General features: G+C 49.5%; 1 protein-coding gene across 15 annotated transcripts in view; it reads left to right on the forward strand.

The window, feature by feature from the left end:
* HSPG2 (heparan sulfate proteoglycan 2) overlaps nt 1–15,219 on the forward strand; it is a 202,675-nt gene that overhangs the window by 52,948 nt on the left and 134,508 nt on the right. For 14 of the 15 annotated variants that reach the window (XM_060276274.1, XM_060276279.1, XM_060276277.1 and 11 more), the window contains exons 4-5: nt 6,808–6,891; nt 11,831–11,940. In XM_060276274.1, coding sequence (XP_060132257.1) covers nt 6,808–6,891; nt 11,831–11,940 — 194 coding nt within the window. The remainder of the gene's footprint in view (nt 1–6,807; nt 6,892–11,830; nt 11,941–15,219) is intronic. The other variant, XM_060276282.1, reaches the window with a different exon arrangement.

Consider the following 15,219-nt stretch of genomic DNA (forward strand, 5'->3'; position numbering starts at 1 on the left):
ATACCCCAGGCAAAATAAATCTTGATTTGCCCCCTTTATCTACAGGGTTCGGGGTGAATTCGTAATTGCAAATGTTTTCGTTTGTTTGTTTTTAATTAATTTATTACAGCCATGGCAGACTAAATTCTCTGCCCCTTTATCTATGGGTAATATGGCCATAGAGCCAGAATTCATAAAATCCTTTGCATTCTCATTGATTTTCAGCCTTACCAATTCCAGACAAAATTTTCTGGCCCTTTATTTACTTGAACTGTTGGCTGGAGTTTTGCAGTTAAAAAAAATAGCTGACAATATGGTGGAAAAAATAACACCAGACATTCATTTTCAATGCATGATATACCATCTCTACCTCTTTCTGAATGGCACCTCAAACTCTTCATGCCAAACTTTAAAAATCTATCTTTCCATCCTTCTCCACCAAAGAGTAATGCTTGACTGAATTCAGGCCATTTCACTATACCACCAGGGTTTAAACTCACTTTTCAGTGCTTACAAACACATTTTCTCTCCCTCCTTTTTCTAAGTTTGGAAAGGGTTGGAAGGGATCTTGAGTAATCTAGTCCCCCCCTTCTGAAATATGGGGATCTCAACACTATCACTGCCCTTAGGATACACATACATTTGAGTACAGACGCCTGACTGGGAAGGAAACACAGGCTATGCCCTATCACGGAAGCACATGTGTGTACTAAGGGAAAAATAAGGAAGGGGAAGATTAAAAGTACCAACGTTATATAGAAGCCTTTAGCAAACCTTAAGATTGGATAAAGATTGGGAAATGTTCAAGACTTTCATATGTGCTTAAACTTTAAACCTTAATAGACAACGTGATAAAAACTTATATAATCACTCCATAAAAAAAAACAATTACACTCTTGTTCCAACTCTGAAAACCAATAATCTTTCCTTGCCAGAAAGCAGAGCTGGGCTGAATTTCAACCCATCACCACATCAGACACATTGCCTTTCACATAGCTCTAAAATGGGGGTTAGAAGGGACCCTGAGGTCATTTAGTCTAACCCTCTAAGATACAGGATTCACAAGATTTGAATGAAAATACCAACTTTATACAGAACCCTTGAGCAGATGAGTTGTTTTTTTCTTAAGAGACTGATATTAGGAGCCCAACAATAACCCTTCTGTCCAACACAATTGAAGTTAAAACTAGACTCAGATAGACAATTCCTGGCTATGGAAGCTCTACCTTTGACAAACAAATCACCTTTATTGGAATAGCTGTTCAATTTTCCTTTAGTCAATATTCATCTAGTCACTTGGAGAAAGACTCCCCTTTGGAGCCTCTCTCAATAACAAACATTTGCACACCTCATTCTCATATTTATAATGTTTAAGATTGATCGGTTCAACATTGTTTCTATACTAGAAATTTAAACAAGTTGGCAGTTTTAACTATGCACACTTAAGAAGGCAGTCTATGGATGTTGTAGCCAATTTAAACACACCCCATAACATTCTAAACCTTGAGTACATCTCTTATCCACTTATAGCTGGAGTTTATGAACATTTTCAAGTTTAAAATATTTTCAAAGCATTGAGCAAGCATTTTTAAACTTACAGCTCGTTATTTTCCTTCATCCTGCCCCCTCTTTTTACTTTTGGAGAGGAAACAATGGCCTTCTACAGCCTCTTTAAAACAAACCTTTACACACTACCTCCACTCTTTTAAATATTTGCCATGTTTTTGGGTTGATCAAGCCCTTACATAAGATTATTTAAGCAAGCTTGCCTTAATTTTTATATTATTTTAAACTATGCATGCTTTAAAAAAGGCAGTCTGTGGGTGTCATGGCCAAATTTTAAACACAAACCCCTAATTTCCTAAACCTGGATTATATCTCTCATTTACTTTAAAGGAAACAACTATCTATAGCAGACACAAGGAACAGACGCACATACACGTAACAGACAACACAGACAACATGTAACATGCAAACATATATAATTTTATACCATAACATACTTTGCAGGATTCCTCACAAAACTTTTCCCATTCAGAGTTCACCAGGGTTAATTTTAAAGCGGAGATTCACTGTATGTTAAAGGAACCTCCTGGTAGCCATTTCCCCTCATCTGGGTGGTCCATAGTAAATCGGACCCTATGTTTTTTTCTTACAAAGTTTTTGCAATTGGTTCCCTTCAAGCTTGTCCGCCCCGGGGATTTCATGCCAATTTAAGAGAACGAATTGGAGTGGACTTTCATCCTCAAAGTCCTTACCGGAGCAAAGCCTCAGTTGTGCTTTGCCTCGGTTGGGAGTCTGGGAAAGGAATTCCTTAGAGTGGGTTGCACCCATTTTACTTCTGTCTTTTTATACTGCAGTTCTGGGTCCCCGACCCTGTTCCTGGACACTCTTAACTTCCCGAGTCTATGACTCACCCCCACGTCCTAGTGGTGTTCCTGCCTGCCGTTCGCGTGCACTAACTACTAGGCGGCCTGGTGCAGCTAAAACCCTATTGGAACCCTCCCACTGGTCATCAATTGCCTGAGGGTTCCACAGCAACTTCCTGGCTCTTACAATCTAATAGAAAGACTACCTGCCCTGGACGCTTGCCCACGCAATGCCGGGTGGTTAGCCTTGGAAGGAAGGTTTTTTGAAAAGAACGGGTGACCTTGCGATCTAGAACAACCCCGTCACTTCCCGGTGGGGATCGGGGGTGTCTAGGGGCGGCTTCACCCGAAGATTAAGAGCAGAGGAATAGGAAACAGAGCTGGGATAGCCAGATTCCCAGATTGGTAGAAAAGCGACAGTTTGCTCAGACTTCTGCTCAGTTTGGCAGAAGGGAGCTGGGACAGTCTTTCTAAGCTCTGCGTTTAACGTAAAGACTGTTGCCCGGGACCTCAGTTCTACTCTGTAACTGTGCCTGGCAGCCTTGCTGCAACTAAGGTCCAAAGAGGAGAGTAGAAAAGGATAGTCCAAGTGGAGAAATAGATTTTTAGTTGCTGTGGTTCTTAGCTCACCCAAGGTGTCCCCTTTTAATACTCACGACCGATCCTTTCAGTCGAATCCCGTTGTCTCCAGCTTCCAACTGGTTCCTAAAAAAAAAACAGCCTTGTCCCTTTAAACGTTGCTTCGTCCTGGGGGTCCCGCTTGGACTCTCAATTACTACCAAGTGCCTCGGGTCCTGAGGTTGGTTTACCCCCCTGCAAAAGAGGCAAGGGCGCGCTGGGCTCCCCTTCCTCAGTGAACCCGGAGCTCAAGGCAAAACTGGGTCCCCGAAGTGGTCGCCAAACTGTTGTAAAAATTTTGCAGAGCTACACGGCCCTAGAATTAAGTGGATCCTTGACCCAGGAAGAGTCCAGGTATCCTGGCAAGCAGACAAAGTTTAAGCGTCTCCTGCCCACCAAATAACAGAGACCAAACCAGGACGTGCGAAGCAAGGCACTTTTATTTTTGCTGTTGCAACAGGGTCCTTCCTCTCACACAGGAGAACAAGGAAGGAACCCCAAACAAAGATGTCTTGCCCTTAAAAAGAGATTTGAAATTGGTTTCAGCCCACCCCCCAGAAGCATCATCCATATGTCACAGAAGGGGTGTAGCCCAAGACCCCCCCTCCCTAGATTCATCATAGGTACATCATGAAAGGGGAGGTCTGGTGGCAGTAATCTGAGCACCCTGGACCCTGCCCCCTGCCCCCAGAACCTAATCAACAAAATTGAGAGATATTTACATTTCCCTGTTTCCCAGCCAAGTTAATCACACCCTTTTGTCTGGCAGTCAGGTATCAGGATGCCAGGGATTATCACTTTAATTCCTGAGACAATGAGAAGGTTCCCCCCACCCCCCTTCTTCCTTGCAGAGGAACACCTGGTCAGAGAGAGTCAAAATGGTGTCAGTCAGGCCTGTTTTCCTGTGCTGCTTCAGACATGTTTCTGTACATTCATGTACATGTTTTATGAACAATTATTATATATATATATATGACCTCAAAATTCTTATAACAAGCCGCTCCGCTCCTTTTGACATCTTGGTTGGGGGAAATCCCCAGACCATCTCTGCTCCCCGCAAGGCATTCCAAGGAGAGGCAGGACCTGGTGGGGCGAGTCCCTTGGAAGTTTTGGGCTACGGCCCCCTTTCTGGGAGCCAAGAGGGTTGCTAAGATTTGGGTGGGGTTGAAGGCAGGGGGATACATCCGGTGGGTGGGGTGGGGGTGGGGCGTTGGAAGCACAAACCTCTGCACACACGCCCATGCTCAGTTTCACGCACCCTTCCCCACACAGCCCTCAGACACACCCACAGATTTGCAAACCTGCATCAGAATTCAGAGGAAATTCAAAATGATGTGCATGCTTATGCTTCTCCTGCAATTATAAACTCCTCTGGTCTGGTTGGCTTTGGGAAGGTGGGGGTGCAACTGTTTCTGATGTCATCACCCATTTTGGGAGTGGGGGACGCGGAGAGCATCTTCTTTTTCTTCTTCGCCGATCACTCGTAGCCGATTAAGATTGCCTTCCATAAACACGGTTTTAACAATGAGTCCATAAGTGACTGTGGAAGCCAATTCTGGATCCACACGTCCTTCCACAGTGGGGACATTGGTTTCCGGGTGGGAGTTGATCACGGGGAGGATTTGCCAAGAGTGTCTTCCTCTTCCTCCCTTGCGTCCTGAGTTCGAGTGTCTTCAAAGCCCATGACACCTTTGGTACAGTTGATGGCAGCAGTGCCGGAAGCCACAGGAGAGGAGGGTGCCATTGGGGTGAAATCCTCATGGGTTTGCCGTTGGGGTAGCTGGATAGCCAGAGCAGTATTACGCTTTCCATTTTTAAGTTCGGAATAGAGTAGTTGCTTTGGAAGACGATAATCAGGCATCCGCACAACATGACCAGTCCTACGAAGTTGATGTTGAAGAATCATTGCTTCAACACTGGTGATCTTTGCTTCTTCCAGTACACTGATATTAGTTCGCCAGTCTTACCAAGTGATGTGTAAAAAATTTCGAAGACACCGTTGATGGAATCTTTTGAGGAGTTGGAGATGACGTTTATTAGTAGTCCATGTTTCACAAGCATATAGTAAGGTTGGTAGTACAATAGCTTTGTAAACAAGCATTTTGGTTTCCCTGCGAATATCCCGGTCCTCAAACACTCTGCACTTCAGTCGGAAGAAAGACACACTCGCAGAGCTCAGGCGATGTTGGATTTCGGCATCAACGTTGGCCCTTGTGGAAAGATAACTGCTTAGGTAGGAGAAGTGATCAACATTTTCCAGCGCTACACCATTGAGTTGGATTTGTGGCACTGCAGAGGGGTTATTTTGTACTTGTTGGTGCAGCACTTTGGTTTTTTGGATGTTGAGTGATAGGCCAAGCTTTTCGTAAGCTTCTGCCAAGATATTTAGGATGGTTTGGAGGTCATCCTCTGTGGTGTGGAGGACCACAGCTCTCCTGGCAGAACAGATGGGGCAATGGAGGCGCTTCAGATGGGTGGGGGGAGGCAGGCGAGTTGCAAGGAGGGGGTTATGAGGGGTGTGCCTGGGAGGACATTGAGGTGAGGGCTGTTGTTGGGGAGCATAGCTGTCAGTGTGCCCATGCTTGGTCCTTTCTTCTTGGCCCCACTTCTTGCCTGGTATGTCGGCTTCCTTCCCTCCTATTGATGTTTGGCCATTCAGCAATCTCAATAGCCAAACTTTCCTGCCCTTCCTACTTCCCTCAGTTGTTTAGAGCAGGGTTTCCCAAGCCTGGATCTCCAGCTGTTTTGGACTACAGTTCCCATCATGCCTAGCTAGCAGGACCAGTGGTCAGGGATGATGGGAATTGTAGTCCAAAACTTGGGAGACCCAAACTTGGGAAACCCTGGTTTAGAGCGTGGTGCTGATAATGCCAAGCTTGCAGGATCAGTCCACATCTGGAACAGCTGCATATTTCAGAATTTCAAGGGGTTGGACTAGATGAGCCTGTTATAAGGGAAAAAACCTGCTCCTTTTCCCTTTTGGGGTAGCCAAGAGCCCTTAAGTGGGTTCCCTTTTGGTAGGGGAAAATAACAGAGGCCAACCAGAGAATATTGAGAAGCAAAGCAGCTAGTAAGCCTGCTCTTTATTCAACTGTTGCAACAGGGTCCTCACTCACCACATGCAGGAGGGAGGAGGCACCCAGAACAATGGTGCGCAAGCCCTTATATAGACTTTTGAAATTGCCCACCCTGTAGCTCAAGACCTCCCCCCAAAAACATCATACATACACCACAGAAGGGGGTGGTCTGCAGCAGAAATACATCACAAGAGGCTGTCTCTAGCAGAAATCCTGCTTGCCAGGATATCTGTTAATGGTCACTGATTGCTTTACCTGAGCAGCCTGGCCTTTCGTTTGTGATGGTAAATACTTTTAATTCCTGAATCCTGGTCACAGGCTCACCCTATTCACATAGAAATATGCCTTTAAGACAGGTAAGTACCGTAAAAGGCAAGGGAGAGGCTTTCGCACTTCCTTCCTCCTTGCAGAGAAATATGAGGACAATTTGGGAGCATCAAAATGACTTCAGGTTGGTTCTCCTGTACTATTTCAGACATGTGGTTTATATACTTAGGTATGTGTTTGCCTTGTAAATTTATGAACATATAATTTATATATTTGAGATTTATACATTCTTATAAGAATCCTCAGGGTCCCGTCCAACTCTACAGTTCTATGATTCTATTATTCCTTCCTCAACTGTCTCAATAACCAAACCTCTCCATCCTTCCTTCCAAATTTCTGTGTCCTTTTCTGTTACTCTTAGTTGGGTACTAGAATTTTCAATACCAAAACTGGTCTCTCCTCTCCTCTCCTCTCCTCTTCTTTTCTCTTCTCTGCAGACCTTCCATCTCCTCCTCCTGTCGGGCTCCCTCCCCCTGCAAGCATGACCGGTGCAGAGACCCCCGAGGACGACTCTCTGCTCAGTAAGTGGCTGGTCCCTGACCCACTGTTATAGAAAACACCTGCTCCTTTTCCCTAATGGGGTATCCAAGAGCCCATATAGAGTCCTTAAGTGGGTTCCCTATCGGTAGGAGAAAAGAACAGAGGCCAACCAGAGAATATTGAGAAGCAAAGCAGCTCGTAAGCCTGATCTTTATTCAACTGTTGCAACAGGGAGGAGGAACCCAGAACATTGGTGTGCAAGCCCTTCTAGAGGATTTTGAAATTGCCCACCCTGTAGCTCAAGACCATCCCCCCAAAACCATCACACATACATCACAGGAGGAGGCTGTCTACAGCAGAAATCCTGTCTGCTAGGATACCTGATAATGGTCACTGGTTGCTTTACCTGGGCAGTCTGGCCATTCGTTTGTGATGGTAAATACCTTAATTCCTGAATTTAGGTCACAGGCTCACCCTATTCAGACACAAATACGCCCTTAAGACAGCATTTGCAACCAAAAAGACAATGGGAAGGCTTTTTCCATTTCCTCCTTGAAGAGAAATATTTGAGGTCAATTTGGAAGAGTCAAAATGGTTTGGGAGAGTCATAATGGCTTTAGGATTGTTCTCCTGTACTATTTCAGACACGTGGTTTATATACTTATGTATGTGTTTGCCTTGTACATTTATGAGCATTTATTTTATATTTGGGACCTTAGAATTCTTATAACACCACCAAACATGGGGCATAGCAGCCTGCATGTGAAGAAAGCCAGAGGCTACGCTGTCAAGGGGGGGGGGCTGAGTTGGGGGTCCTCCACTCTGCCCCCCCAAGCCATTGTTATGGTCAGAAGAAAGCTGTTTTTTTGGTGGTGGGGGCATGGAATAATTAGCGGCATGCTGGAAAATGTCTGGCGCGGAGGAAGGGAGAGGGCTTTCGTGGAGCGAGGGCAATGGTTGCTCAGTGGTTAGAGCGCCTGCTTTGCAGGATCAGCTCAGGGCGGCATCGCCAGGCGGTGCTGGAAATCTCCCTGCAGAGCTGCTGCCCGTCAGAGGCAACATTATTGAGCTAGGTGGACTCTGTAGAAGAAGACAGCTTCCCGTGATTCCACCCGAGAACAAGATGGGTGCCCGGGAATTTTCGGGTGGGCGTTTAAGGAGTGCCCTGTGATGATCCCATGGGCAAGCTCTACCCCTGGACTCTTGCAATGAGGGGAGGGGAGGTTTGGCCAGCCAAACTGACTCAGCCAACAGGAAGAAGCCCACAGACCTCTCTCTCTCTCTCTTTTATTGTTCTCCTTTTGCGACTCAAAGTGATTTTCCAGCTCACCGCCCCAGGGAGCGAGAGGCGAGCCACGGAGCGCAGGGCTCCTTAAAAGGAATCAAAGACTTGGGGCTGATTTTTACGCGACTGGAACAACTGCAGGGCCAGGGTGGGGGTGGGGTGGGGGTGACAGTTGCCAAGCCTGGCCAGGCCTCTACAGGGTGCAGGCGGATAATTCTGCCTGGATATTTGCCTGGGTTTTTCTCTGTTCCTCTGCTCTGCCACCCCCCACCCTGCTGCTTTTGCCAGGCCTCTTCCCTCTCTTTAAGAGTCTGGTGGCCGGATCAGGCCAAAAAAGCTCATCTGGCCCAAGTGTCCTGTTCTCACCGTGGCCAAACAGACGCTCCAACGGGGAGCAGCCCCCAGGGTGCAGTAGCAGCACCCTCCTCGCTTGTCGATTCACAGGGATTTTGGAGGTAGACTTTGCCTGCACCTGGAGGCTCCATCGGTTGAGTGTAGCTGGTTGCTACTGCAAGTAAAGCTTAGAAGCGTAGCTAAGAGCCATCTGGATCGGGCCACAGAGTTCTGCTCTCACAGTGGCCAACCAGATGCCCATTGCGGGAAGCCCGCAAGCAGGACCTGGGTGCGAAAGAAGCTGGAATCCTTGTGATTCCCAGAAACAGGCATTCCGAAGTATTGCTGCTTCTGATTGTGGAGGCAGTCAATGGCTGCTGTGGCTAGTAACCCTTGATAGCCTTTCCCTTTAAAATCCTTCTTCCTTTGTTTGGAATGGGCCTGCTTCCCCACCCCACCTCCTATAGGTCTGCTTGTACCTCCTTTTGTACCTCCTTTCCAGGAGTTGGGGCCAAGATGGCTTCTCCTCCCTAGCCCACATCTCCCAGGCCTCGTCCCCAAATGAATGGGGCTGTGGCAGATTCAGCCTTGACATTGCTCCTGGGCCCCATCCCTTGCCCTGTTCAGAGGGGGCTGCAACCCCCCAAAATGCTTCTTTGTCTCTGAGAGCCAGTGTTGCATAGTGGTTACAGCATCGGACTTGGGTTCAAATCCCTCCACTCGGCCAGGAAGTTAACTGAGTGTGACCTTGGGGGCTAGTGTCCCTGCCTCTCAACCTGACCTACCTCACAGGGCTGTTGTGGGGATTAATTGCAGAAGGGGGAGAACAGTGGGATATGAATGCCCGGAAACAAAAAGCGATAAAAGCTGCCTGCCTATTCCCCGACAACGGTTGTGCCCCAGCAGAGAGGGAACAACACTCTGTGCACGCTCAGAGGACGCACTTTTCTCTGCTGTTTTGCTCCCACCTTCCAGAGCCGAGTTTCCAGCACTAAAAAATAAATAAAGAGCTTCAAGGGGCTGGATTAATCCTCGGGGTGATACTAACCCCTGAGGCACAATCTGGGTCACCCCCCACACACAATGTTGCAGAGCCTGGCATGAAGGATTTGCATGTGGCTGTGGCAAGGAAGAGAGTAAGACAAGCCTTGGGGGGGGGGGGTTGAGAGAAAACCGCCCCTTACCGGTAAAGGTAAAGGGACCCCTGACCATTAGGTCCAGTCGTGACCGACTCTGGGGTTGCACGCTCATCTCGCGTTATTGGCCGAGGGAGCCAGCGTACAGCTTCCAGGTCATGTGGCCAGCATGACAAAGCCACTTCTGGCAAACCAGAGCAGCACATGGAAACGCCGTTTACCTTCCCGCTGTAGCGGTTCCTATTTATCTACTTGCATTTTGAGGTGCTTTCAAACTGCTAGGTTGGCAGGAGCTGGGACTGAGCAACGGGAGCTCACCCCGTCACAGGGATTCAAACCGCCGACCTTCTGATCGGCAAGCCCTAGGCTCAGTGGTTTTAACCACAGCGCCACCTGGGTCCCCACCCCTTACCATTACCTCCACCCAAACATTCATCCCCCTTGAGAAAAAAAATACTGTTAGGGCATTAGAAAGGGCTGTTTGAATCCAGGGGCATGGCACATTCTTTGGGGGTGACTGCAGGCAGGGAATAGCGGGCAGCTCTTGCCAGGTCATGGGGGCACAGTGGCACATGGGGCATCTGAATGGGGCCTTTGTGTGGGTCGGACAACGGGTACCCCTGTTTGCCCAGGCTGCATTGGAGGAGGGTAGAGGCACCCTGGCATCCCTGCCTTGGGTTCCTGCCCTGGGAGTTGGGAGACGGAGGGCTAATGCAATTCTGGGCTGCATCCACAGAAGTCTAGTGTCCAGGCCAAGGGAAGTAATACCGTATTGGCCCGGATATAAGCCACACCCACAAATAAGCCACACCTTCAAAATTCCCCAGGCATTCACACCTGTAAATGGCAAATGTAGAAGAAAATCCTATAGCAATATCGTAAAAGCCCATTATTGTAAGGTCGCGAATTTAAGCCACGCGGCTCTCGCTGCAGAGGCACCTGGAGCACCAAAAATGTTGCTGTCACACACCCTTCCATCACTTGTCCCGCCTCGCAGCTGCGTCTGGGAGCTGCCGCTAGCCAATGCTCCTGGCAGACAGCCTGTGTGAAATCTGGGGGTGGGGAGGCTGATATCCAGGGCCTTTTTGTCTCTCTTCCCCTCCCCGTCAGGCGGGGAGGGGGGACTTCCCACTCATGGAAGGAGGGGTCTGCTGAGGCCTTGCATGCCAGTGTGGGAGCAGGGAGGCATGTCTCATGAAAGCTATCGCCTGGGTGGGGTGGCATATTTGGGTCCTTTCATTTGACACACACACATTCTCTGGCAAGAGTTCCCTTGAGCTACAGTCAGGGCTTTGAAATCCTTCGCACTCGAGTCTCCAGTAGCTTCCATTTTGCAGGAAGTCGGCGACATGTTCTTTCCGCGGTTCCGGCAACTAGGCCCTCACTTGCCTCCATTACCCCACTGCCTTCCTCTGGTGCAGAGCAGGGAACATGTGTGGCCCTCCAGATGTTCCTGGACTCAAATTGTCTCTTACTGTTGGCCATGTTGGCTAATGGGAGCTGGTGTCCCGACAATGCCTGAAAGCCAGAGGTTCCCCCTCTGTGAACTTCTTCTTCTTCTTCTTCTTCTTCTTCTTCTTCTTCTTCTTCTTCTTCTTCTTCTTCTTCTTCTTCTTCTTCTTCTTCTTCTTCTTCTTCTTCTTCTTCCTCCTCCTCCTCTTCGATCCCTCGAAGCCGAGTAAGATTGTCTTCCATAAACACGGTTTTAACAGTGAGTCCATGAGTGACTGTGGAGGCCAATTCTGGATCCACACGTCCTTCCACAGTGGGAACATAGGTTTCCAGGCGGGAGTTGGATCACGGTGAAGGTTTGCCAAGCGTGCCTTCCTCTTCGCACGTTTATCCCTTTCGTCCTGAGTCCGAGTGTCTTCAAAGCCCATGACACCTTTGGTAAAGGCTGTTCTCCAATTGGAGCGCTTGCAGGCCAGTGTTTCCCATTTATACTACATTTTTAAAGATTTGCCTTGAGAGAGTCTCTGTGAACTAGGCCATCACTTGCCTTCTCTGCCCCTCTCTACCTCCATCATTGGGCCTCACTGTCTCCGATGCTACCTGAGAGCATCCTTGCAGATAGGCAAATTTCGACCTACACGAGAATTCTCATTAGTATCTGTGGTCATGAGTGTTTAGGCAGGGGTGAACAAGAGAAGGAATTCTTCTGTATTAAGTCACGAATGGGACCAACAATCTCCTAACTATCTCCTCTCCATCATATCTCCTCTCTAGTTTATTTCCGGGCCCTGGTGAATTTCACAAAGTCCATCGACTACAGCTCCCGCCTGGATGATGTCAACTCAGAGGAGTTCCAGGATGTTTCCAAAGCAGTGGTGGACACGGTGAGGCCTGATTCTATCACGTTTCCACAAAAGAGCTGTCCCCAGGGGACAGAGATCACGACCCTTTGGACAGTCTTATCCTCCTCTGATTTTTATATCCCTATGCATTTGGATCAAAATAAGCAACTCCTCCCATAATATTCCTGTGAACTTGGTGTTTTAACATCTGCTAGGGTATCCCTGTTCCACCCTCCCTGGAGTTAAGATTATAATGTGTCAGGAGCGGGGCCTTTTCTGCAGTGGCTCCATGGTGATTAAACGCACTCCGCTAAGAAACATGCCTCTGTTCTCCCCAGATCTCCTGTTGCAGGCTGTGAAAATGTGTGTTTGGGGACAAGCAGACAGCTTTGCATAGCTTTCAATGCATCGTTTAACAAAATTGTAATTTAAATTGGGGTTTTGTGTGTGTGTTTTAAAGGTGGGTAAGAAATTTAGCAGATAAGTAAATGAGTAAATTTTAAAATTAGCCACAACAGCCTTGCGATGAGCTAGCGGGTCTGGGGGACCATCTCAGTACCAGGTGGAGCAGTATTGGCCCTCTTCCTTCTTCCCCCGAAAGGTCAGAGAAACAAGCACCTTGAATTCTGCAGAGGCTGGTAGCCAAGAGGCCAGGTTCTACCCTGGCAGTTATTCCTGCATTTCAGGGGATTGGACTAAGTGACCATTTGGGCCCCTTCCAACTCTGCAATTCTATGAGTGTGAGGGACAGGGGATATCGCGAAGTCCCTCCCCTCCTGAGTTCAAGCCCATCCCCGAGCACAGGGGAAAGCAGAGAGAGTTCCGATTCCAATGGGGAAGCAGGAAGTCGTGTCCGAGGCTCAGGCAAGGTAGAGGAGCCAGGGTCCCAGGTGGGACAGGAAGGGGCGAATAAGGGGGGGAGACCCATCCCCCCAACTCCGGAATTACGCAGAAAGAGGAGGGGAAAGAGGATGGGTCTGCCAAAGCTTTTGTGTTGGAGAAAGACGCGCCAAAAGCCATTCGGAGGTTCTGGAACCGACTGACCACATCACTCCGTGTAAATAGCAATGACTTCAGCACTGTAAATACGCAGCACCAATAAAAGAATAAAATGCAGAGCTGCGTAGCGTCGTTACTCTGAAGTAGCCCACTCCGGCCACTGTGACAGCAACCTCCGAATCCTTTTTTGGGCTACTTTGGAGTTGCCGGGATGAGCGTGTCAGAGGCGGAGAGATGGCGGCAGATTGCGGAGCAAGCCCAGCAAGAACTGCAGCAGCTGTCGCTGCAGGCGCAGGGGGAATTGAAGGCAGCTAAAGAAGAGACTAAGAAGGTCCAGGACGACCGGCTACAACTTGCAGAACAGGTGAGAGCGCTACAGGAAAGAGAGCAGGAATTAAGGGCGGTGGCGGTAGACCTCCAAAACAAGCTGGATGCAGAGAAAAACAAGGCGGGAGGGGCACCCCAAGTCCAAGTGCTGCCAGGAAGGAGAGCCGGGACCCTAGTAAGCAAGTTCAACGGAGACCCGAGGGAATATCAGGGCTTTGAGACTGAGATTGTGTATGCTCTTGAGCTGCACCACGATGAGTTCCCTGATGATGAGCACAGGGTAGCGTTTATTGTGGAGCACCTTACCGGGGCAGCCAGGGAGTGGCTAAGACCGTTAATCGCAACAAAGAATCCTTGCATGAAGAATGTCAAACTATTTCTGGAAGGTTTGAAAACGATGTATTCGTCCGATAGTCATATGGACCAGACTAAGGAGGAACTTCATAATTTACGCCAAGGAAATATGACAGTTCGCGCGTATTGGGCGAAATTCACCATGCTGGTGCACAGATTGGGGTGGGAACTGGAGTCACCCCCAATGCAAGCGGCGTTCTACTTGGGGTTGCATGAGGGGGTGAAGGATGAGCTCTCGAGAGGTCCAAAGCCCAGTAATATGGATCAGCTGAGCAAAGCGGCTCTGGCGGTGGGGGTGAGACAGGAATCCCGGTGGAGCGACAAGCAAGCAACGCGCGCAAAGCGGGCTTGGTTCCCACGGTCGCAGGAGAAGCCACTCCCCCAACAACCCTTTCAAGCCATGCCTGGGGCCAGCCAGGACCAGGAACCCATGCAGATTGATAGCGCGCGCGCGCGGGCTTTTCAAACCCCAGCGGCGCCAAGACGCAAGGAGGGAAGGGGTGGGAATTGCTTTCTCTGCAACTCCCCCCAGCATCTCGTCAGAGACTGCCCACATCGCAGGGAGTGGCAAGGAAAGGCGGGAACGGTTGTGCCCTCCCCCACTGACGCAGCACCACAGCAGGGAAACGGGAAAGCCTGGCTGCAGGAGACAAGGGGCAGCAGCCAGGCACAGTCAGCAGACAACAGCCCCAGCCCACCCACCCGCACAGAGAGGAGCAGAGCCAGCCCACCCCTCCCAGAGCAGGAGTGGTTCTAGAAGTGACGCTCACGCTCCCAAATGGCTATCCCCTGACGGTCCTCGCCCTAATTGACAGTGGGGCGTCAGCGAACTTCTTCTCGAGAAACTTTGCAGAAGAGCACCAGATCCAGCTTCTGCAGCTGGATTTTCCTCTGCACGTGGCGACCATTGACGGCAGAGAGCTGCTGGGAGGGGCCATCACTCATCAAACCCCCCCCCCCATGAAAATGACGGTGGGAAGGCACTCAGAGACACTGGCATTCAACGTCACCACCATCTCAGACCCCCCCATCGTCTTGGGCATGAGCTGGCTGGCGCGCCACGACCCCTCCATCAGTTGGCACCAGAGATGCATCACTTTTGGATCGGACTTTTGCCTGGAACATTGCATGCAGCACCAACCAGGGGAGGGGCCTCCGATAGCCACGGTGGCCACCATGCACGTCAAAGGGGGTGAAGCGATACCCAAGCCGTACTGGGACCTGCAGGAGGTCTTCAGCGAAGCGGAGTCCGACCACCTACCCCCACACAGGCCTTTTGACTGCCAGATCAACCTGGTGCCAGGGGCAACTATACCCCCAGCCAAGCTGTACGCCATGTCAGACCAGGAACTGGAGGATCTGCGCGCTTTCATCGACAAGAACCTCAAGCGGGGGTTCATCAGAGAAAGCAAGGCAGCAGGGGGCAGCCCAGTCTTCTGGGTGGACAAGAAGGACACGCAACAGCGCCGTCTTGTGGTGGATTTTAGACGGCTGAATTCAGTGACAGAGCCAGTGGCTTTCCCCATGCCCAGAGTGGACGATCTGTTGACAGCGGCACGCAGGGGCAAGATTTTCACCAAGCTAGACCTAAGAGGGGCGTACAACTTGATCAGGATCCGGGAGGGCGATGAATGGAAAACC

Source organism: Zootoca vivipara, chromosome 6 (genome assembly GCF_963506605.1).
Source record: "Zootoca vivipara chromosome 6, rZooViv1.1, whole genome shotgun sequence".
NCBI lineage: Eukaryota > Metazoa > Chordata > Lepidosauria > Squamata > Lacertidae > Zootoca > Zootoca vivipara.